Source organism: Erinaceus europaeus, chromosome 9, assembly GCF_950295315.1.
Source record: "Erinaceus europaeus chromosome 9, mEriEur2.1, whole genome shotgun sequence".
In the NCBI taxonomy this organism is placed as follows: Eukaryota; Metazoa; Chordata; class Mammalia; order Eulipotyphla; family Erinaceidae; genus Erinaceus; species Erinaceus europaeus.
This window is the reverse complement of record NC_080170.1, coordinates 47,415,596-47,441,312: the sequence shown is the minus strand read 5'-3', so window position 1 is coordinate 47,441,312 and position 25,717 is coordinate 47,415,596. Positions and strand designations below refer to the sequence as shown.

The 25,717-nt window shown below is 40.8% G+C and overlaps 1 protein-coding gene across 1 annotated transcript in view; it reads left to right on the top strand.

Annotated features, from left to right (window-relative positions):
• NIBAN1 (niban apoptosis regulator 1) overlaps positions 1 to 25,717 on the top strand; it is a 132,844-nt gene that overhangs the window by 67,320 nt on the left and 39,807 nt on the right. Inside the window, exons 2-5 of the mRNA XM_007523828.3 lie at positions 13,042 to 13,172; positions 13,715 to 13,846; positions 16,002 to 16,116; positions 19,212 to 19,379. Coding sequence (XP_007523890.1) covers positions 13,042 to 13,172; positions 13,715 to 13,846; positions 16,002 to 16,116; positions 19,212 to 19,379 — 546 coding nt within the window. The remainder of the gene's footprint in view (positions 1 to 13,041; positions 13,173 to 13,714; positions 13,847 to 16,001; positions 16,117 to 19,211; positions 19,380 to 25,717) is intronic.

Genomic DNA, 25,717 nt, shown 5'->3' with positions numbered 1-25,717 from the left:
AGACAGTTATGCAAATCTACTATCCACTGTATATTCTAGGGATAGCTAAAGGAGGAAGGGAAGTTGAGCAGAGATACTCGCAGTGAGAGTCTACTCTGAGTCAGAATTCTTCCCCAAAATAATTCCCAAATGTGTATCAGTGAATTCAAAAAAGCACACTGTTTGGTGGTGTGGGGGATGGGGCCTGTGGCTTTGGAAGCTGTAGGATTAAGGAAGAAAGGATGACAAGAATGAGAAAAAGAAAAAAAAAGAGAGAGAGAAAAAAGAAAAAGATAAGAAAAAGAACAGTCATAAAAGAGCGGTGAAAGGAAAGAGTTTATTTATTTATTTATTTTTAATTATTTAATTAGCTATGCGGGGTGAGGTGGGGGGGTTGGCTACTTAGAAAGAAAAAAGCCAGAGGTTTCAGAAGGGTATAGACTTAGAATGAATGATACTCTCTGGTGGGACAGGAATCTTGGTAAAGAAAGACGCTCAGCAGGGGAGCCTGCTAGTAGCTGGTCCCCAGGGACTGGTTATGGGGGGTGGGGAAGGGGAAGAGGTGTGCTTAATAACTTTAAAAGAAAAAATTTTTTTGCCCTTTTTTTTACTCTATTTTTAAACCCAAATTAAGTTATAGTCACCTCCTTGGTGTTACCGCTAGGACCCCTTATTGACTGGCATACTAAAGGCAGAAAATCCTACCGTTTCCAGAAGATGTGGTCAGAGCTCAAGCCACTAGAAGCTTCTCAGTCCGCCATCTTCCGGGAACCCTCCCTCAAGGAACTTCTTGAAGACAATATGCAACATAGGCTAGTGACCAATTTCTTATACTTAACAATTTAGTATTTTTTGTTGATTTAATATTGATTTACAGTGCTATGAGTTTTTAAAATATAGTCTCACACATGCACACACAGAAAGCACACCATTTAGTTCATTTAAGAAATCACTTTATCCCCATTCTCAAAGGTATTTCCAGAAGAGTGTGTGTCCTTGGGCATTTTTCTGTGTAATTACATTTTTTATACCTTTGTATTGTGAATTGGGATTCCTGATTCTCCACCCTAAGGTGCAAAGTGATTGCACTTAGAAACCCGAGACTAGTTGTTTCTCTACTCTCCTGGGTCAACTAGGAATTCCAAAGGAAACCACCTTGGACTGCAACAAAGCAGGACTAGAACAACTTCAGGAACCCACCAAACCACCAGTGAGTGCAATCACGTGTGGCTTGTGGACATGGAGGAGCTTAAGGAGAGATTGAGTGGCTGGTAACAGTCCGGCAGTTTACCAGTTGAGGCACCAGGTCCAGTCTGTTTTACCAACAAAAAGACTGCTGAAGGGAGGAGAGGACTCCCCTAAGACTCACCAAATGCAACTGTGAGTCTCCATTGCTCCTTCCCTCAGAGGCTGGAGCAGCAGAGGGGAGGTCCTGTGCTAACATCTGGGAACAGAGAACTGACCAGGAAACTCAGGAGAAGAGCTACACCTTGGTGGCCTAGCAGTGGGGCTGTATAGTGGGGGCCTTTCCACATTGTTCTCCTGATGAGACATGGTGAATAATTGCCTCAGAACCTACAGACTATAAACGGGATTGTTTAGAAACTCACAGGGCACAGCAGTGCTACCCAGCTTTGCAGAGAAGCTGAATTGAGCCTGGAGCTTTGGATCCTTGGGGTGTGAGTGCCTTTTTGCATAACCACTATGCTATCTCTCCCCCACCCTGCTTTATCTCTTGGTAAGGAGTAAGCGATTAAGCTAAGAAACCTACTTATAGTTTAAAAGCCCTCAGGCTCCCGTAGCCTACAGGGAAGAAAAAGAACAAAAGAGGCTTTTAGCAGCCTCTGTGCTTCAACTCAGGAATTGAAATAATATTGAAACAACTGCCAGTTTCCACAACTGTGAACTCTTTAAGTATCTTACTTAGACACAAGTCAATCCAGGCAAGAGTCATCAGTAATTTGAAAAGTACTGAGAGAGGGACCTCATAACATACTATATAGGATGCTTAAACCAATAAGAAGATATATTGGAGAAATGAACCAAGACAAGAGTCCAGATAAAAGCCCCCCAGAGGTTGAACCACAAAACAGTGAGGTCAACATCAAAATACTAGTTAAGTAAATAATCACAGGAGTGAGTAAAGAGTTTGAAAAAATTGTCATTAGAAATGCAGAAACAACAAATAAGACTCTGGAAGAAAGCACTAATTATCTCAAGGTTATTAGAGAGCTGAAAGCTGAAATAGCTGAGTTAAGAACACAACTAGCTGAACAAGCTAAAACAGTATCAGAACAGGGTAACAAAATAGATGAACTTCAGAAAACAATAGAGGGGAGAGAGAATAGAATACATGAGAATGAAGACAGAATTAGCAAGATCGAAGATGAATTAGAGACAACTAAAAAAGAAGTGAGAGATCTCAAAAAGAGATAAGGAGATACTGAAAACAACAACAGAGACCTATAGAATGACTTCAGAAGAAATAATATACACATTATTGGCTTACCAGAGGAAGAAAGAGAGGGAGGGGAAGAAAAGCATTCTTCAGGAAATAATAGCTGAGAACTTCTCTCATCTAGACAACATAACAGATATAAAGTTTTAAGAAGCCCAGAGGGTGCCAAACAGAATTAACCCAGACTTAAAGACACCAAGGCACATCATATTTAGAATGGAAAGGAATAAGGATAAAAAAAAGGATCCTGGAGGCTGTAAGAGAAAAACAGAGTCAACTACAGAGGAACACCCATAATATTAGCAGCTGACTTTTCCACACAAACACTACAGGCCAGAAGAGAATGTCAAGATATCTATCGAGTGCTCAATGAGAAAGGCTTTCAAGCAAGACTACTGTATCCTGCTAGACTGTCATTCAGACTAGATGGAGGCATAAAAACCTTCTCAGACAAGCAACAGTTGAAAGGATCAACTATCACCAAGCCTGCCCTGAAAGAAGTTCTGAAGGTCCCCTATAAACAGTCAGACCACCATAAATATGCCATCTATCAGAACACTCTAAAAAACTACAATAATGGCATTAAAATATCTTCAATCTATGATATAAGTAAATGTCAACGGCCTGAATTCACCTATTAAAAGGCACAGAGTAGGAAGATGGATCTGAAAACACAACACAACAATATGCTCTCTACAGGAACCCACCTAACACAACAAGACAAACAGACTCAAAGTGAAAGGATGGAAAACTATCATACAAGCCAATAGACCACAGAAAAGGTCAGGAACAGCTATTCTAATATCTGACATGATAGACTTTAAACTAAATAAAATTTAAAAAGATAGGGGTGGACACTACTTAATGCTCAGAGGATCAGTCAACCAAGAGGACTTAACAATTAGTAACATCTATGCACCCAATGAGAAGCCATCTAAATACATCAAACATCTACTGAAAGAGCTACAGCAATATATTAACAGCAACACAGTCATAGTAGGGGCTTTCACAATACCCCACGCTCTCAACTTGACAGATCTTCCAGGCAGAAAATCAATAAAGACATGAGGGAGTTAAATAAATTAGAACTATTGGACATTTTCAGAGTCAGTCACCCAAGAAACTGGAATACAGATTCTACTCAAGTCCACATGGGTCATTCTCAAGGATAGACCATATGTGAGGCCACAAAAACAGCATCAGCAAATTCAAGAGCATTGAAATCATCCCAAGCATCTTCTCAGACCACAGTGGAATTTAACTAACACATAACAATCAACAAAAGATGATTGGCAGAACTCTTTTCCACATAAATGTTTTAAAATTTTTTTATATTTATTTATTTATTTTCCCTTTTGTTGCCCTTGTTGTATAACACTGTTGTGGTTATTGATGTTGTTGTTGGTGGATAGGACAGAGAGAAATGGAGAGGGGAGGGGACGACAGGGAGAGAGAAAGATTCTGCATAAATTTTAAAGACATCTTCAATGAAATGAATCCAATTACAAAGAAGACTACGGCAAGAATAAACCTATGGAACTACATCAAATTAAAAAGCTTCTGCACAGCAAAAGAAACCACCACCCAAACCAAGAGACCCCTCAGAGAATGGGAGAAGATCTTTACATGCCATACATCAAACAAGAGTTTAATAACCAAAATATATAAAGAGCTTGCCAAACTCAACCACAAGAAAACAACCCCATCCAAAAATGGGGAGAGGACATGGACAGAATATTCACCAGAGAAGAGATCCAAAACGCTGAGAAACACATGAAAAAAATGTTCTAAGTCCTTGATTGTCAAAGCAATGCAAATCAAGACAACAATGAGATATTACTTCACTCCTGTGAGAATGTCATACATCAGAAAAGGTAACAGAAGTAAATACTGGAGTGGTTGTGGGGTCAAAGGAACCCTCCTGCACTGCTGGTGGGACTGTTAACTGGTCCAACCCCTGTGGAGAGCAGTCTAGAGAACTCTCAGAAGGCTAGAAATAGACCTACCCTATGATCCTGCAATTCCTCTCCTGGGGATATATCCTAAGGAACCCAACACACCCATCCAAAAAGAACTGTGTACACATATGTTCTTAGCAGCACAATTTGTAATAGCCAAAACCTGGAAACAACCCAGGTGTCCAACAACAAATGAGTGGCTGAGCAAGTTGTGGTATATATACACAATGGAATACTACTCAGCTATTAAAAATGGTGACTTCACTGTTTGCAGCCCATCTTGGATGGAGCTTAGAGAAATCATGTTAAGTGAAATAAGTCAGAAACAGAAGGATAAATATGAGATGATCTCATGCTCAGGGAGAAGATGAGAACAAGGTCAGGAGAGAAAACAGAAGTAGAACCTGAACTGGAGTTGGTGTCTTGCACCAAAGTAAAAAACTCTGGGGTGGATGGGTGGCTGGGGAGAATATAGACCCAAGAAGGCTGACAGAGGACCTAGTGGAGTTTGTATTGTTATGTGGAAAAGTGAGAAATGTTATGCATGTACAAACTATTATATTTACTGTTGAGTGTAAAGTATTAATCCCCTAATAAAAGAAACTTTGGAGGAGGGAGGAACAAGTGGATATTATACTGTTACATAAATATTAATATTTATATTTATAAATTACATAAATATTTTATTTTTAGAGATATTTCTCTTGTTCCCTCAAATTAATCATCATTTGCAACATCAACAGTTTTTAAGAAATTGTGCCAGAGACCTTCTAAGTGCTGTGGATTTGCCTCACATCTCAGAAAATAGCCATTATTTTAAAACAGACACATTTTCCTCTATATCCTTTTTTTTTTAAGAAAAATTCTTATTTGTAAAATGGAAACACTGACAAGAACATAGGATAAGAGGGGTACAAGTCTCACCCCAGAACTCCATATCCTATCACCTCTCCTGATAGCTTTCCTATTCTTGAGAGCTTGTTTGGAGGTTCTAGCAGGGGATCACAGCTACTCATATACCCTCAACCGAAGACTGGTCGGTCTCTATTCCAGAAGGCACAGCTTTGGGAGGGATGCACATGGAGTGGTGAGGAAGGAAGGGGACACCCGCCTACCCAGCCAGATCAGCTGAATCAACCCTGGCGATCAGTGGGATGACAGATATTGCAGCAAGATCACCCACACATCCAGCTTTCCTATTCTTTAATCCTCTGAGAGTATGGACCCAGGGTCATTATGGGGTGCAGAAGGTGGAAGGTCTGGCTTCTGTAATTGTTTCCCCACTGAACGTGGGTATTTACAGGTCAATCCATACTTCCAGCTTAAACATATTTTTAAAAAATTGTCTCCATCTGAGAGTCGGGCAATAGTGCATCGGGTTAAGTGCAGGTGGCACAAAGCATGAGGACCAGTGTAAGGAACTGGGTCGAGCCCCCGGCTCCCCACCTGTAGGGGAGTCACTTCACAAGCGGTGAAGCAGATCTGCAGGTGTCTTTTTCTCCCCCTCTATATCTTCCCTTCCTCTCTCCATTTCTCTCTGTCTTATCCAACAACAATGACATCAATAACAACAATAATAACTACTACAACAATAAAACAACAAGGGCAACAAAGGGGATAAATAAATAAATATTAAAAAATATTTTCTCCCTCATGATACCTGAAGCCATGAATTTAAAAAATTTCTCCAGAAATAAACAAAGATATAATATTAAGTAAATCCAACTGTATAGAAAATATTATGATCTCAACTATTTAAAAAATTGTAAAAAATGTTAGAAGGGGAGTCAGGCGGTAGCAGCAGTTTAAGCACACATGGCTCAAAGCACAAGGACCAGAATAAGGATCCGGGTTGGAGCTCCCAGCTCCCCATCTGCAGAGGGGTCACTTCACAACTGGTGAAGCCGGTCTGCAGGTGTCTTTCTCTCCCCTCTCTGTCTTCCCCTCCTCTCTCCATTTCTCTCTGCCATATCCAACAATGACATCAATTACAACAATAACTACAACAATATTAAAAAACAACAAGGGCAACAAAAGGGAAAATAAATAAATATAAAAAATGTTAGAAGGAATTATAGCAAAATAGTCTTTGGACTTTCTTCGTATCTTTTTGTATGAACTACTTTTATAAAAGTGCTTGAAGTAGTAAGGAATCTGCATAGTTTACAGAATATTTTTAGAATATGTCATGGTTTTATTGACATTAAGAATGGAGAGAAACTTGAAATAATCCATTATAAATAGTATCACTCAAGGAAGAAAACTATTGATAAAAAATTATTTAAGAGGGCAGTAGTGCAGCGGGTTAAGCACTTACGGCGCAAAGCACAAGGACCAGCGTAAGGATTTCAGTTGGAGTCCCTGGCTCCCCACCTGCATGGAGTTGCTTCACGGGTGATGAAGCAGGTCTGTAAGTGTCTATCTTTCTCTCCCCGTCTCTGTCTTCCCCTCCTCCCTCCATTTCTCTCTGTCCTATCCACAACAACAGCAATGGCAGCAATTACAACAACATCAACAAGGGAGACAAAATGAACAACAAAAAAACTACTATTCATAGTGTAGGCACTGAGCTCCAGTGATAACCCTGGAGGTAAATATATATATATATATACATATATATATATATATTTGGCTTAAGTAATATATATATATATATATTACTTAAGCCAAATTAATTCCTTGTAAACTGAAAGACTTATAACATATCTTCTAGACTGAAATAAATATACAAATCTATAATATAAGATCTACCTACACTCTTATACACTTCCCATATTAGCAAGTTTGTCAAGAAAGATAAGCCAAGAGAAGCATTTGTAAATAATTCTGTGCATTTAATTACATGGATAAAATAAATCTAAAACCATAAACTAACTTATCATATAAGAATCTGATTTTTGAAAAAGCAAGTATGACTTAAGTCTCAAGTGTGTATGTTTTTCATAAGTATTCAAGCTCAAAAACTGTACTTTTTTGTCTTTAATTGTTCCATTGTCATGGGTATCATGACCATGATTCATTAAAATTTGCTTTACTCTATAATGTTTACGCAGCCATTCTTTCTCATTCATTCAACAAATATTTGCTGAGTATATTAACACAGTATACCCTTGGAGGAGAGATAAGAATTGTTTAAACAGCTGTTGCAAAGTAGTACACAGTTTGGGGAAAAACTAAAAGATGAGATTGTTTCTAGTTTGAGCTTATCAGCAAAACTTTTCTTAGGGTTGGTATTATCATCTGGACTTGAAATGCCTAAAAATGGCTGCCAGGAAGGCAGTAACGGGGAAATTCGGAAATGAAGAGTGAGCAAGATTTTGTTTGGGCCAGTGAGTGGTAAATAAATTTAGTTGGGATTAGGTTACAGAGTGTTTGTTGCTAGTTTATGTGGCTTTTACTCAGGGCAGTGAGAAACTGGTGAAGGTTTTTATGATGTGGTCTTAGAGCAAAGTGTCAATGAAATTGTCAGGTAGGACAGGAGGACTGTGCTTTGGTGACTGTGAGATGTGCCTCCTATGGCTTTCAAGTGTCCCCTGGGAGCATTCATGGCAAGATGAAGTTGGTTCCCTGCTCTAACATCTGGACTTGGTGACTTGGGCTGTTTCTTCTTGCAAGGGATCATGGTGGCCAGCGAAAGTGCAGCCTCTCTCCTCTGCTCCTCTAGCCTAGATTCACTCCCAGAACTGGATTCTGCCACATGGACCACATTTAGTTTGTTTTCCCATATCCTCTCAGATATATGTATTAGACCTGGAACTCCTTGCTTTCACTCTAGCTTTAGCTTTTATTTTATTTTTCTTTTCTTTTAGAGCTGAGGACAATTAAGTGTGCTCTGCTGTGTTACTGAATTAGGGAAGATAAAGAGAGTTTACTGTGTTGCCTTGAATAAAGGTGACTGTTGGCTGTATGTGGGGGGCGCAGGTAGGGATGGATTGGAAATACACTGTAAAGGCAGGAGAGAGAGCAGGTAGGGTGCTTCCCTTATCATGCACACAGCCCAGGTTTAAGACTGGGCACCACATGGGCAGTGCTATGGTCCCAGAAGTATGAAATAATGTCTCTCTTGCTGAATTAAAAAGTGGTCTGGAGTGGTGAAATCATTCATGTGTGAGACTCCAACTCTAAAAGGGAGAGAGAGGGAGAGGGAGAGAAGGAAAAAGAGAGATCAAAAGAGATCTAATAATTAAATGGAAGGTCAAGAGAGAAAGAATCAAGTGGTGTATTTTTCCCCCCTTGCCTGTGTGAGTTCCCATAGCTTTAAAGAAGCTGGAAGACACTTTTTTGACTTTATACAATTAAGCAGAAGCTAAGTGTTGGAGACAGAACTTTCTAAGACACTTTTTTTTTTAAGCTTCAGTGATTATTACCCTTCTTCTTCTTCTAGCGTTTGCCCTTCTTCTGTAGCCAGTCAACAGCGTCAGGTTGAGCCTGATGTAAAGTTTCGAGACCTCCTTTGAATCTGGAGAGGTGGCAGTCGTTGACAATGTGGGTCATAGTCTGTCTGTAGCCACAGGGGCAGTTCAGGTCGTCTCTGGCTCCCCAGCGATGGAACATAGCGGCGCACCGGCCATGGCCTGTTCGATAGCGATTGAGGAGGGCCCAATCATAACGTGCTAGGTCAAAGCCGGGTTGACGCTTGCAGGGGTCTGTGATGAGGTACTGTGACCCTCCATGGCAAGTAAACTATACTAACACGGTGCTCAGCACAGACTGCAAAGACTGGATCCAGCTTAGGAGAAATCTGTGCAAAATTGCTGGCACACCAAAATGTGGAGGAAGCCTTTCTATTGGTTCTACTCTTTCAGTGACTGAGTAAACACTTTTAAGAGAAGACTTGTGTTTTGCAAATGTTTTGGAAAAAAAGAAATAAGGTATTAAATTGGGAGAGGAATGAAGTCAACTAAATAGCCCAGAATCTTGGAAAATGTGTCAAGTTGAAGTTAATTTATGTGACACCTTGGTCCAGCTCACTTACCTGAGTGTTTTTATGGTAGAAAATACTAGTCTTGAGCTCTATTTTTGTTTCACCTGCAGAATGTCTCCTTTAATCCTGATAAAAAAAAACTGTGAAAACAAAGGCATCTTATTAGTCCCTTTTTACATGTAAGAAAGTTGAGACTCTAAGAGACCCAATATAATATAGCTACTAACTTATCCTTTTTTGCTTCTACATAATAATGCTAATGATTTGTTAAGTTGGTTTTAATTCTGGGGTACACCTTGGATTTCTTCTGTGCTGACACAACATCCTGACACATCTATGGACGTACAAGCTAAGTTTGTTTTGAGCCTGCAATGAGTGGATGACAAGGCTGCCACCCCGATCAAAGAGAGTATCCAGCCTACCTGCTGGTTTCTCTTTGATTCGTTAGCTCATCATAAATACCTCCTCCCCTGGAAGTGCTCTGAAGTGCATTATCATCATTTTATCATCAGCTGTTTGATTACTGAAAACTTTTCATGGGTCAGTACTAGAGCTGAGCATTTTGCAGAATTATTACAAGCCTCTACAAAGACTATGTGATTGCTGTTCCTGTTGTCTTCATTTGACATGAAGAGAAGTAATACATCCATGAGGTTCTGCTCACATAAGTAGTAGAGATGGGCTTAAACCCATGTCTATCTGAGTCTATAGTCCACTTTCATAACCACAGTGGTGTTTTGCCTTAGCATCAGACTTGGCTTTAAAAAGATTTATTTCTTGGGATAAATTAATAAAATAAGAGACAGCAATAGAAAGAACCAGATCACCACTCTGGCATATGCAGTACCAGGGATCGACCTCATGCTTGCAAGGCCTGTACTCTACCACTGAGCCACCTTCCAGTCTACCAGGCTCAGTTCTCGTTCTCAAGACTCCAGCATTGTTTATGTTTGGATAAACTCAATCTCAAATCTAGATGCATTTTTGAAATCTTTTTTTTTTTTTTTTTTGCCTCTGGGTTATTGCTGGGGCTCGGTGCCTATAGTATTAATCCACAGCTCCTCGTGGCCATTTTTCCATTTTGTATTAGATAGGACAGAGAGAAATTGAGGGGGGAGAGATAGAGAGGGAGACAGAAAGATAGACACCTGCAGACCTGCTTCACAGCTTGTGAAGTGACCCTTTACAGGTGGGGAACCAAGGGCTTGAACTGGTATCCTTGCTCGGGTCCTTGTGCTTCGTACTATGTGCACTTAACCCAATGTGCTACTGCCCAGCCCCCTTGAAAATCTCTCTAGGTTCTTCCCCCCACCCCAGAACTTGTGATGTTGTTAGTAATTCCATTCACATTTTGAACCAGTCATTAGGTTGATTACATGAGGGTGCTTTAATCCATTTTAAAATAAATGCTGTCTGGTGGATGAGTTGTTGATGGCACCACATGCAAATGGTCAAGTCACAGGAGCATTTTTCTCTACATGGGGGGAGTGATGCCTGATAGCGTTCCAGTAGAAGGAGGATGTCCTTTTAAAAAGATTAGTTAGTTAATTAATTTGAAAGAGAAGGAGAGAAGGAGAAGATCAGAGCACTGCTAAGCTCTGACATAAGGTATTGCCAGAGATTGAGCAAGTTGGTGTTCTAACAGGCTGAGGAGCTCTCCAGCCAATATATTTTTGCTTGTTTTATTATACAGTCCCTGGGATCGAACCCAGGACCTTATATATGAAAGGCATATGCTTTACCACTGGGATAATTCCCCAGCCCTTTAGAAGTTGGGTGTCTTTAATAGACACTTGGTAATGTGGCAGGAAATCAGGTTTCAGTGCCCTGTAACACTCCTAATAAATCCACCCCCTTTCATTTTAGTCCAAGTACTTGCAAGAGTGTAAATATTAGCATCAGAAATTAACAAGATGCTATTCTGCTACAGCAAACAGTGGTTACTAGGACCTGAAGGGCATATTTGTTAATCATTTATATGTTTTAGTGAGATGAGATTTCATTGTGGGAATTCTCAAGGATGTTCATTTCTGTGTAAAAAAAGTATGGACAAGGGTGTCAAGTTTCATTACTTCTGTACTATATAAAAACTAATAAAAATAGCAGCCAATTAGATTGTTATAAAGCCCAAGTATAAGTATTTTGCAAATACTGGTTAATAGAAATACCACAGACTCACAGAGCAAGCAAATACATGCCTAATTCAAATTATAGGAGCTTTTATTTGCATTTCTGTAGAACCTATTAACAGTGGGTCTCAAAGTACTATATAAGTAATAATTATTAATGCTTATAAATAGTTAGAAATCAGCATTTTATTGAGAGAAGAAACAAGAAGTCTCCCTCTACAATAAAAAGTTTTAGATGTGTGGCAAAAGTAGGAATCTCCTTCTAGAGAAATTCACCCTGTGAGAACTCTGGCTCAGCACAGAAACCAGCAGCAATAGATTCAAGGTTGTAATATCCAATATTTCTTTGTAGTTGAAATTTGTCTCCTATTTTCGAAATTTACATGAACCCATCTCACGAGTATTTTTTTTGTATTTTAATGTTTATATATTGACAACAGCACCTAATTTAAAAATAAAAAGGATGCCAAATTCACATAAAAATATTTAGAGTTTGGAAAGCTGTGTCAAATTTATTTTTTCTTGAAATAATACCTTCTCCCAAAAACCAAGAGCTTGGAAACTGTGAGTGGACTTGTATTTATTTCCAGTCTCTGAGTCTAAGAAAGGTATGAGGATTTCAAATCTGCTTCATTTTCATCTGCCTCATTTTTCTCTCATATTACTCCTTTTCCCCCCCTCTTTTAGAGAATAGTTTTCCTCTCTGAAACCATACAGAGATTGGAAAAGTTCTAGATTATTCCAGGGCCTGACTCTCCCCATTATCTCAAGCCCCTTCTCCCATGATGGTCATCAGTTTTATTTGGAGCGTGGGGGTGGCAAGACACCATATTGCAGTTGCTGGTGATTATGATGAGGCAGTTGTTCTCCAGAGGTTTCACTGAAGTGGGTAAGTGGACATCTTCCTTTACAGTCAGGGACATAGGAAACTGGAGAGGGCAAGTGACTTTGCTGAAGTCCTCCAGCTGGTTTGTTTCATTAGAAATGTGACCAGAACTCAGGTCTCCAGATTTGTTCACTGAAAATTTCCCCTCTACCTCCTGTTAACTATACAGTATTTTCAATCACAAATTGCTGAAGCCAGAAACAAAAGAGCAGAACTAGAAAAGACACTTAGCTGGTTTTGTCTAAGGCTGTGGCCCTGAGGTAGAGGGGATCATATCTCCCAGATCTGCAGACCCATGAAAGGATGTATATATACCAGGGTTATAGTGACAGATCACAGTTACTGTCAAGTGGGATGAGCTGAGACACTGGAGGCAGAAGGGTGTGTAGAGGGAGCCAGAGTGGAGAACAGGGGAAGAGGACGTGGCACTCTGGACGGCACAGCAGGAGGGTTGCATTTATGGTCATGTATTTATGGTTACTGGATGGTACATCTTCTGGGACTATGAGTTTTTCAGGATGATGCCGAAGGGGAAGGAGAGAAACGCATGTACCACAAGCACCGCAGTTCTCAGGCAATGTGGACTAACACCTCCGTAGGAAACAGTGGTGTTGGAGGTGCAGGGGTGTTCATAGAATTACTTAGTCATATGTCTATTGTATGAGGGATGTTACCTCTCTGAGTTGGGCTTTTCACACTTTCCCCAGGGAAAACGGAGGCCGTTATCAAGAACTTCAGTCCATACTACAGTCGTCAGTACTCTGTGGCTTTTTGCAGTCATGTGCGCAGTGAAGTGGAGCAGCACAGAGACCTGACCTCACATCTTTTGAAGATCAAGGTAACCCATGCAATCCAGCTTGCATATTTCTCCCACTGAAGAAGACTTTACAGTGTATACTTTTTCTGAAATAAGCAATTTGAATACATACAGAAAATTTGAATAAATTTGAACAATTCAAATAAATGAATAAATTTGAATAAATTAGATATGTCCTTTGGCATATTTTAGGGTGTTGGGGTAGATATCCCCACCTTGTCATTTTCTCATCTATTCTCTTTCCTGGATGGTTGATCAGTGATTTCTGAAGTTCTATGTGTACTCAAGGTGCAGCCTTATTATTCCTTTTACCTTGTACTCATTTCTGTTAAAAGTACCAGTAAGAAACATGTTTGCATTTAGTCAGAAGTAAGAAAGAGAAATGTGAATGGAGAGGAAGATGCAACTACATCTCTCTTCTCCCCAGTTCCAAACCTTCCAGAATCTTAACACCACATAGCTTTCCTAAAACAGTCTTTGAAATGTCCTGAGCAGGATGCACCGAGTGCAGCCTGCTCTGTTATCTTATGTTATGCTATAGAATTGCATTCATCTTCTTTCAGCCATCGTTGGAGCCTGGCACTGTTTTGTATGAAGCAGAGCTGTTACAGTTTGCTGAAGATGTAAAGAAATGGAAAGAGAGATACGTTGTGGTTAAAAATGATTTTGCTGTGGAGAGCTATGAAAACAGAGAGGTAAATACATTTCCTGGTTACCATAAGTTCTTGGCAATATTCTTAAACATTAGCTGGGTTGATCAACACATAATCTTCTTTACATTCAGTATACACAGAGTATACACAGATACTCATTTCAGTCAGCAGATACTTATCGGATGCCAACTATATGTTGAATATTATAAAATATTCTGCACATGTAGCAGTAGGTCAAACAGTTACGCAGTAGAGTGGGAAGGAAGTCTTTTAAGCAAGTAATTGCAGGTGAGTGTGGGAATAGAAGGTTGACACTGAGCAACTCTGTTGGAGGGACAAGTCTACTTAGGAGGCACAGCCTTGAGATCTCCCTCAATCAAGCTCTGTCTCCATGTCTTCCCACTCTTCTGCCTCCTGTATGACAGGTGGCCAAAGTGGGATTCAATGAGATTGTGAATGAGTTTGCCTGGGTTCCTAGGATTCCAGAAGTATTCACATACTTACTCATTCCAATTATAGATTTTTTTTTCTATAAAAGTTCTATAGTTTTCACAATTGGTTGACACGATGCTGTTTATGCTTACCTTGCAAGAACACATTATTTATGTGACCTTTTAAGATTATCTGGCAATGGAAAACCATACTACCTTTGGCGACCTAAACTGCAAAGGAATGAAAGGAGCAGGAGTGAAAATAGCAGGATGGGCACACTCTCTTTTTATTATCCAGGCCAGTATATACCACCTTCAGCAATTGACTAGTGGTTCTTACAAACATAAAGACAACCTTTTTAGACAGATGAGAATTTATGTTATAAGTCTCATCAGTCACTGTCTTTTTTTGATGCAGAATGTGCTCCTGTTATTCCGAACTTGCCCCTCTAATTGACAATATTTTAGGTACTCCCAAGAGTACATATTATATTTGGGGGTTCTCACTGTTTCTTGGTTTCAATCTTCAACTTATCTTGAGGTTGTTATTCTCAGAAGTGTGATTTAAGTCTTGCATCTGGTATATAAACCTAAATTTGATCTTACTTTCATGTTCTTGGGGGTATTATCTGCTTCATAGTCTCCCTCAGATTGTTCTGTGATGGTTTTGAGCTTACAAACAGAGATTTTTTTCTTCTGGACAGAATTCATTCTGATGTCAGGAGGCTACACTTCTGTCCCAGGTTATTTTACTGTAAAGCAGTTTCACCAATGAGCCCAAAGTGGCAGTATATTTAAGGACGACAACACTTCTTTGTTTTTGATGATGATGCTTGGCAACTGTAACTGTAACCACATGTCCCACAGTCTCCTTAGTCATTAGTCACCAAGCACTTTGTGCTGGAAGTGTCTGTACACACCCTTGCCTTGTGACTACGAGAATGATTCAGATGCTAGCGTCTGAAATGGCAGGTGTAGTGCAAGATTGCTGAAAGTCTCTGAGATGACGTTTTCCCTACTTAGGAAACAAACCTACACAGAGTCCCCCTGAGATTTAGGGACTCTGATTCCTTGAAAAGTATTTTTTTTTTTTTGCCTTCAGGGTTATTGCTGGGGCTCAGTACCTGCACTACAAATTCACTGCTCCTGGAGGTCATTTTCCCCATTTTGTTGAGCTTGTTGTTGTCATTGTTGTCATTGTTGCTGGATAAGACAGAGAGAAATCGAGAGAGGAGGGGAAGACAGAGTGGGGAGAGAAAGACACCTGCAGACCTGCTTCATCGCCTATGAAACGACCCCTCTGCAGGTGAGGAGCAGGGGGCTCAAACTGGGATCTTTATGCTAGTCCTTGCACTTGCCATGTGCGTTTAACCTCTGTGCTTCCACCCCTCTCTCACACACATTTTTTTTTTAAAACCAGAATGCTGCTCACCTCTGGTTTATGGTAATGAGGAGGATTGAACCTCAGACCTGGTACCTCAGATATGAAAGTCTGTTGCATAACCACTGTGATGTCTGTCTCCCCAGTTATACAAAACATATTTTTGGAAGTAAATGGTGCCTGAAAGTAAATGGCTCTTACTCAATGAGAGATGAATATTGCATCTCTGAGTGTATGCATCTGAGTCTATTTATTTTTTACGCAGAGAATGAGAGAAAGTGAGCAGAGCATTATTTAGTCAAGTATGCAAATTCTTGATATTTAAAAATAAAAAGAATCAAATGAGTAGGGGAAAAATCACTCATTCATACCTTTCCTTTTCCAGGCTTATCTGAGAGGAGCTGCTCCAAAAAGCAGAATTCTTCCAGCAGGAGGCAAGGTGTTAACCTCAGAAAATGAATACAACTTATTATCAGATCGGCATTTCCCAGACCCCCTTGGTGAGTTACATGGTGTTCTTCCCTGAGGCAAAAAAATTCCAGCACTTGTGTTTTGCTGGATCAATGTTTCTCAATAGGAGAGAGGAACTTCACTGTCCAGGAATATTCAACAGTGTCTGGAGATACCGTTGGTTGTCCCAAGTTGGGAGGATTCAGAGGTTTGGAGGAAGAGATACTACTGAACACTCTAGCCATGCTGAGGACAGCCATCGACAGTAAGGATTATCTGGCCTAAGATATCAGTAGTTATCATGCTTGAGAAACCCTGGACTGGACACACATTCTACATCATGGAAGATGTACTTTTTCTACTTTTGCCAACCACTGTGCTAAACAACACTTCTATTGTTTGAAGTCATGTTCTATAAAACACAACCCAGTGTCTGTTGTTTCCAATGTGTGGAAAATGTGCTATTAGTCAGGAGGCTTTGGAGTAAGCTGCAATCTTGGTTAACTTTACACAGGACAGCAGAAATCTAGACCTTTGTGAATATAGGTTTTCTAACTTTAGGATGATACATAATAAAATGTCCTAAAAAATGCTTTTAACAAGTGTTACAATAACTCTCAGCTACTGGGTGAAAACATTGCATAATGAGTCTGTATGTAAATATCCACCCAGTGCTGCCAGGGAAAGAGCATTAGCCTGAGATTTGGGAGCCAAGCTTTTCATCTGGTTCTCATGCTGAACCATGCAGCCTTCTGTTTCTCCACCTCTGAAGCCTTGAACTTGAAAACCAAGTTGTCTCTTTTCATCCCTAACATACTTTGATTTTTTTTTTCATTCATTCCACTTCTTCTTCACTATAGAGAATGTGATGGATAGTCTAGAGACCAAATAGTGCATTTCACAGGGAGTCATGAACTGTGGTTAATGAAATAAGTCTATCTAGCTTTGTGTAAATCATACTCCACCGAAATTGCTTGGTTTCTTGAAGAGAGCCTTGGTTCTTATTTATGGGTATAATAATTTCATTAGAGTTTATGGAGAAAATCTAATCATTTTATTCATTGTTACTTAAGAATGCTTAGCACTGTGTTTTTTTTAATAACACTGTTATAGGATTAGCACATGGGTCATAAACTTAGATTAGCAAGCTATTACTAAGTAGTTCAAGCTAAAGCAATGCTTTATGTGCACTATACATTCTATTATATTTTCTTTCAACTGCTCCTAATGTGTCATCTTGGCACTGCTTCTAGAAGTGGGGATACTAGCATACTGGCATTTCAGAATCTCTCCCAAAGAACTTTGCAATGGAATCAGTCAGAATAGACAATTGCATTTATTGATTAATTTTTGATATCCTTTCAGGAGAAATGAAAAAGCAATAAAAAAAAAACAAGCAAGGCCTGGTAACTAATGTCATTTAACCCACAGCTTCAGACTGGGGTGTTACAGTGACTTTTTAAAATTGTCTGGTGTGACCTTCTGAGTTCTAAAAATAGAATTTCAACAGTAGACCATTTGCGACATCTTATCACTCAGCTCAGAAAAAATGCACACTGATGGCTTCTGGAAAATTGCTGTACAAGGTTAAATGGGAGCTAGTTAGAGGTTAATTTGATGAGGTCATGTGCGTTCAGGGCGGCAAGGCTGCAGACACTCAGGGCTAACTTGATATTTACGAGTCTTATTGAAGCTTCGAAATGCAGATGGTCAGTGTTGCTTTCAGCTATCTGTGAAAAATCGGGATGTCTTGGGATGAAAAGGGCAAGGAGAACTGCTTCACAAACCATATGTGACACTAATTCCCCTGGAAACAAAAGAGTAAAGATGGAAGAAATTAACCTCACTTGAGAAAGAGACCTAGTGGCTGGCTCATCAGTAAGCTTATCTTCTTTACACAGTATTCGCTAGGATGATGGATTGAAAGTGCCCCCACATTTCACTAACATAAGCAAAGGAAAGTGATTTGCTAATTTGGCATTTTATTAGTTAGAATCCAGTTTGCTACATATAATCTCAAATGAAATATGCAAACTGTTTGCTTGTTTTTGCCACAAAGGCTGTTGCTGGGGTTCGGTGCCTATACAACTTTCCTATTTCTGGTGGCCATTTTTTCCCCTTTATATTTGATAGTGGGTGAGAGGCAGAGAGAGGGAGAGAGACAGAGAGAAGGGGAGATTCTTACAGCATTATTCCACCGCTCACAAAGCTCTCTACAGGTGGGGACTGTGGGAGGGGGCTAAAACCTGGGTCCTCATACTCGGTAATAAGTACTCTCTACCGAGTGCATTGCTACCCAGCCCTGAAATATCTAAGATTTATGACTGTGCTTAAAAGACTTGGATGTTAGCAACCTGGGGCTGATGTGACAGTTTTTTTTTTCCTCCAGGGTTATTGCTGGGCTCGGGGCCTGCACCATGAATCCACCGCTCCTGGAGGCCATTTTTCTCCCTTTTGTTGCCCTTGTTGTTGTAGCCTCCTTGTGGTTATTATTATTATTGCCATTGTTGATGTTGTTTGTTGTTGGATAGGACAGAGAGAAATGGAGAGAGGAGGGGAAGACAGAGAGGGGGAGAGAAAGATAGACACCTGCAGACCTGCTTCACCGCCTGTGAAGCGACTACCCTGCATGTGGGGAGCCGGGGGCTCGAACCAGGATCCCTATGCCAGTCCTTCCACTTTGCACCACATGCACTTAACCCACTGTGCCACTGCCCGACCCCCCTGATGTGACAGTTTTATAAATGTAAGGGACTCTTTCTAGCTTTCTCCCCCTTCACCTCTAGGTTGTCCCTAGGAAGCAAGGGGGGCATCTTTTGCGTGTGATGGGTGAGACAGGGGACAGGGGGACAAATGAGGCAGCCTGAGGAATTAGACTCTCCCTCCCCAACTGTGAGACCCCCTTACCCAAGCCTGTCTGCTCCATGACTATCCCTGAGACCACCTTTCCTTGTCACCCACTGGGCCTTGGGCCATCCCGTACTGTGTTCACATCTTGGCCCCAGACACTTGGACAACTGGTGCTGGGTCACTGTGTAACTCTCATATGTGCTCTCAGGGTTTGTTTTTCTTTCAGTTCTTCTGGTGAGATGTAATGGACACATAAGGTCTTAACAGCATGTCTGCATTTTCTGTATCTCTTTAGCATCCAGTGAGAAAGAAGCTGGCCAGCCCCTGGTGGTCCTGCCTAAGGAGTTCCCTGTGTACCTGTGGCAGCCTTTCCTCAAACACAGCTACTTTTGCTTCTCAGAAGCCACAGAACAGAGAAGGTTCAGTGCCCTCCTGGGTGACTGCATTCGACACTTGAACCATGGTAGGTGACACTCAGGCCTTGACTTTCCTGGTACACTGGTGAGCTTTTCCTTGTTTGGACTGGTCAGAGTCTGTTGAAATGATTTCTAGAAAGAGCCACAGATGATGCTGCCCCTAGGGCCAGTGCAAAAGACCCAGAAAAGCTTAGGTCTTGTCCACAAGCAGTGTGGTTGGTCTCTTGGCTGTGCAGTAAGTCTAGGACACAGTTCTCTGACAGAGGCTGGGTTCAGAGTAACAAAGACCTACACATGATTTTGTACATAATTAATCTCACCTCTTTCCAGCTCACTTTTCTTTTTATTGAAATCACAGCAAGAACATGCCAGTTGGCCCTGGCCAAATCTGAGTCTTGATGACATTTCTTGTTTATCTTCACCTTTATTTCTGAGTAAGAGTTACTCAGAATTTGTGGCTACCTAAGAAATGGCAAGAACCTACTAGACACAGACTTGTGGGTAGCCCGTGCAGATAATAATCAGATTCACTGGGCCCACTGTGGGCTCTGGTTTGCCTTCCTAGTAAGCTCCTATGTGATATCAGACCAGTTGGTCTGTGGACTATGCCTGCAGTGGCTTTGTCTGTCTGTAGATGTGGGTTCAGTGAATCGTGCATCAGTAACAAAAGACTTACTTAGCACAATATAATGAATTTGGTATGAATGCTGGCTTCACAGGACCCCACTAAGCTTTACATTATGGGTAAGTGGTCTCTATCTGGAGGCTAATCACTTATCACTGAGAACCAATTCTGCCCTGACTTTTGGAGGCTGTGGGGACAGAGTCATGAAACAGGCAGAGTCCTCTCTGGGCCCCACATTCAAGCAGAGGAGGGACTGATGTTCACAGATTCTCAGGATGATTTGGTTCTCCTCAAAGCTAAACTATTGTTGAATCACCCAGCTTACCACATGGGGAGGAAGGGGGCTGGGATGTGCCCATCAGGTGAGACCCCTGAGAGCATGATGTTTGAATTAAACTGGCTTATCCCTCCAGGGTGGATGAAAAGAGAATAAAAATGACTGTAATTCCTGCTACAAGTAATTGCACTTTGCACTCACTTTACAGTTCCAGGGCTGTACTGAGAACACAAAGGGAGAATCAGCTGTGACACCTGTGAGTGTGCTCTGGATTGTAACTCCTGTGCAGATAGGAGGCTGACAGGGAAGGGTAGTGTCACCTTCTCAGAGCAGCACCTGACAGCACTGGTCATAACAGCAGTGCAGAACTAGTTAGGGGCTTTATCCAAATGATATCTTTTTAAAATATTTCACCCTGTGATTTGAAAGTTTGAGAATCCCTGGCATGGCCTGTTCTGTCTGGCTCACATGCCATCACCCCTTGGCACACAGGGTTTGGTCTAGCACACAGCTGGCACTGAATGCAAGAATCACGAAGTCTCTCTAAGCAGGGAATGTTTCTTGCCCAGAGAACTTGCTCCACCCCTCTTCCTAGTACATAATAGGAATTTCTCCAGGGAGCTCACATGCTGTATAGTCTGTGTTTAGGCTCCATTTATGGAAGATTTCAATCCTTTCAAAACCCACTCTGAGTTCCAGCCTGCTATCAAAGGCACTGAGATGAGGTTAGGCATTGGGCCCTGGTTCTGTTATACATTCTTCTGTCCAGAAACCACTCCCCCCCCCCTCCTGGAGGCTTTGTGCAGACTTAATGGGATCTGGCCTGACTTTCAGTAGCTCCAGCCAGAACCAGAGACCATTTTGATACCAGAGGGAACCATCCTGATGTGAGGGTTGATGGGAACTGTTTGGATTCCTTCCCTTTTTGCCTTGCTTCTGAACGTCTGCGGACCACCTCTCTGTGTCACTTTATGGTTTCCGTCTCCACCTATTATCCATTTTTTTTTATTTAAGAAAGGAGACATTAACAAAACCGTAGGATAAGAGGGGTACAACTCCACACAATTCCTACCATCCGATCTCCATAGCCCATCCCCTCCCCTGATAGCTTTCCCATACTGTATCCCTCTGGGAGTATGGACCCAGGGTCGTTGTGGGTTGCAGAAGGTGGAAGGTCTGGCTTCTATAATTGCTTCCCCTCTGAACACCTATTATCCATTATTATTGATTATACCACCTTGCGTGAACCAGCAAAAGGCCGCATGAACTCCCAATTCACTGTTCATTTTTTTCATAACTATGGGAAAATTTTAGAAGGAGATGAAGCATTAGGACTATGACAAGAGGAGGACAGAAGCAGGGAACTTGTCAGCTACTATTATTCCCCACAGGGCCTGAGACCACCCTCTTCTCTTTCAGATCTGGGTCCCAGACACTCGAACAGCTGGCACTGGGCCACTATGTGCTTCACATGTGTGCTCAGACTCTTTTTATTTTTGCTTCTAATTGTAATGAAATGTCATTGATATATAATGTTCTATTCACTTCTGGTAGGCAGCATGATAATGTGATGTAAGTTTACACTGTGAAATGTTTGCCACAATGTCTGTGACCCTTTGTGGGGTCAAACAGCATTCTCCCCTATCCTATAGCTTCTCTGTCAGTGAGTAGTTACTATATGCCTCCAGTGTGCCTGTTGTGTTGTTATAAAAACATAAAACAATCCAATTCCTCATTTAGGCCCAGGTGCTCTGAGGTTAGTCACTTCTCACTGATCCCAACACCAATGTGGTTAGTTAATTAATTAATTTATTTTTAAAATTCTTTTATTGGGGGATTAATAGTTTATAGTCAACAGTAAAATACAATAGTTTGCACATGCATAACATTTCCCAGTTAATGTGGTTAGTTTCATAATATCTGTGTGAAAAGGAAGTAAGTGGCTGGACATTTATTGAAATTCAGGTGACAGTTGAGATAGAGAAGTCTTTTTTTAAAGATTTATTTATGGGAGTCAGGTGGAAATGCAGTGGGTTAAATGCAAGTGGCGCAAAATGTAAGGATCCTGGTTCAAGCCTCCAGCTCCCCACAAGCAGTGAAGCAGGTCTGCAGGTGTCTATTTTTCTCTCACCCTCTCTGTCTTTCCCTCTTCTCTCCACATCTCTCTATCCTATCCAACAATGAAGACATCAATAACAACAATAATAATTACAACAATAAAAAAAGATTTATTTATAGGGGCCGGGTGTTGGTGCATCTGGTTAAGTGCTCATATTACAGTGCACAAGGATCCAGGTTCAACCCCCTGGTCCCTACGTGCAGGGCAAAAGCTTCATGAGTAGTGAAACAGGGCTGCAGGTGTTTTTCTGTCTCTTTCCCTCTGTATACCTCTTCCCTCTCAATTTCTCTCTGTCCTATCAAATTAAGTAACTAAAGTTTAAAAAAATAATTTATTAACATGAGAGAGAGAAGGAAGGGAGGAGGAATGGAAAGAGAGAGAGAGAGAGAGAGAAACACTGAGGCATGTGAGATGCCAGGGATTGAGCTCATGACTCCCATGCTTTGGAGTCTAGTGCATTAGCCACTGAGCCATCTCTTGCAAGAAGTTAAGTCTTTTAAAAAGATTAATGTTTTTATGAAAGAAATCAGAGGATTTCTTAGTCATACACAGTGTCTGTGAACAAACCCAAGACCTTACACTTCTAAGAAGCACTCTTTACCCCCTAACCTACATCCTTGGCCCCTTAAAGTTAAGTCTCTGCTTTTAAACATCAAGTTGTACCTTAACCCAGATGCGTTCCCTGTGGTCAGTGGTGTACTGAGAAAATACTCTTCAAAGAATTTTCTTGGCTTGTGAAAATGCACAGCTAAGGATAATTCAGTGGGGTGTATTACAAGTGGTATGGACACATATAGTACCTATATGTTGCTTTCTTGTGTTTTAACAATTTAGACTTGATTTTTCCATATTTTCTCTTTCAGCATTTTTTTTCTGTCCTAGTTTTATTCCTATATTGATTATTGCTGGAGAGAAGTGCTGCTTTTATCTGATTTTTTTTGAAGTATGTTTCTTTTGGAGGTCACAAATAATGCTTTGAGTGTCTATCACCTGGCTCTTAGTGGGACATCCCAGTTTAAGGGACTTGGAAAGGGAGCAAGAGAGAAGGAAGTTGAGGCAGACATTATGACAAAACATTTACTTTCAGACCAAACCACTCCCTGCCAAGTTCCCCTTCCTGTGGGGTTCAGGGTCTGGGCTCTACAAATACCAGTTAAGAAAAGAACCAAGACTTCTCCCCATTTGTACTTCCCTGTTTCTTCCCCAGCTTTCCACAGAAAGGAGAGGACCACCCAGAGACTCAAATGTCAAATTGGCAATAACTATTTTTCCTCAACTTTTGTGTATATGTATCAGAGATGAATGGTCCCTCATGTGACCAGGTAGACAGATGTTTTAACAGAAGGACCCTAATTAAGTATCTACTGTGTCCAGAATATCGTCTTAGGTGCTGAGAGAAGGGGAAAATCAAACCAAACCCAGGACTCAGTTATAAGACCTGCCCATTCAGTGATGAGTGGTGAACTTCTGGCGTCTTTTTCTCCTGATGTTCACGGAAAGGGGGAATCAGAGAACTGAGAAGTCGACTAAGAACATCACTTCACTTCATTCCATCTCACTTCATATCAACCCTTGTCCAAACTAAAGCAGTTCTAATCCAGAGAAGACAGTGAGTCAGGCCAAGTATGTCCTTTAACATCTTTGTCACCAGTTCCTTCTTCAGTCCCACCTGAGGAGGAAAACAACTTATGTTCTCCCCCTCTTCTCCTTATTCTTATTCACTGGGTACGATGTTTTCAAGTTTTGAGCATCAGACACTGTTCTAAAAAATGGCCATCCCCTTTTGGGAGTAGCAATGAGTCATTTTTGCTAAGAATATTGGTAGTTTGCAAATATCTTGCAGTTCTTGTCAGAGGAAGCTGAACATGCAGAGTGAGTTGTACTTCCTGGCACTGTGTGCCCTAGTCACAAACCACAGCCTATTGCATTAAAGCCACTCATTGGGGGTCAGGCAGTAGCACAACAGGTTAAGCGCACGTGGTACAAAGCTCAAGGACTGGCATAAGGATCCCGGTTTGAGCCCCCAGCTCCCCACCTGCAGGGGAGTCGCTTCACAGGTGGTGAAGCAGGCCTGCAGGTGTCTATCTTGCTCTCCCCCTCTGTCTTCTCCTCCTCTGTCCATTTCTTTCTGTCCTATCCAACAGTGATGATATCAGTAACAACAACAATAAAACAATAAGGGAAATAAAAAGGGGGGGAGGGGAGAAATTTTTTTTAAAAAGCCATTAATTAAAGGCATTCAATGGTACAGCCTGGCCACATTTGATATATGTATGTTGTATATGTAAGAATATGGTACCCTTCCCTCTCAGGCAAACAAAGCCTTGATTGCCAAGGTGGCCTACATGGGGAAAACCTTAATCTGGACATCTATCAGGATAGGGAAACCTATCTGAATATTTTTGGAACAGATAATTTATAATATTTATAGTTGAGTTTGGTCAACTTGGAGTCTAGGAAAATTCCCAGCACAGATGAGTATGCTGCCATTGGACAGAGAAAGGAGCCTGAAATGTCTCTATTTCTAGTTTCTTTTCTGAGTTTTAGTTCCATACTTAGGTTTTTTAAATTAAATTTCTTATCTTTATTTATTGGATAGAGACATCCAGAAATCAAGAGGGAAGGGGGTGATAGAGGGAGAGAGACAGAGAGACACCTGCAGCCCTGCTTCACCACTCGTAAAGCTTTCCCCCTGCAGGTGGGGACCAGGGACTCGAACCCAGGTCCTTGCGCATTGTAATACATGTGCTTAACCAGGTGCACCACCACCCAGCCCCCTTAAATTAAATTTCTTATCTTGGTTTTTGAAAACTAATTAATCCTACTCTATTCCTACCTTTTATCTTTTTAAAAAAATTTTTTTACAAAGAACACATCCTATAATTACAACACTGTGTCCTCCCACCTTTTGCTTCTTTTTTGTCTTTAGAAATAAATCCTGGGCTATAACTCACTTGAGGCTCTGTAGTTTTGATTTTCTGGAAATCTTAGCTTATATGCCATTTTCTCTGGGAACCTTTCTTTAATCAATCAGCATTGGATAAGAGCTTTTTTGATTTCTTTCTTTCTATCTGTCCAAATGGATGATAAGTACCTGAAATGATAGGGATTTGGGGGGAGGGTCACAGTTTCTTTAATAGGATCATATGATATAGTGATACATTTTATTCTTCTTGCACACAGGGCCTCATGGAAAACTATTCAAGTCAGCTGATACGATGGCTATGTAATATTCTAAGACATTCATTTTACATAATTCAGTCTTTCTTTTATTGATGACTTTTGTTTTCAGCTTTGCAACTATATATAAGTCATGATAATGTAGACACTCTTGTACACATTATATGTTCTATAGGAAAAAAAA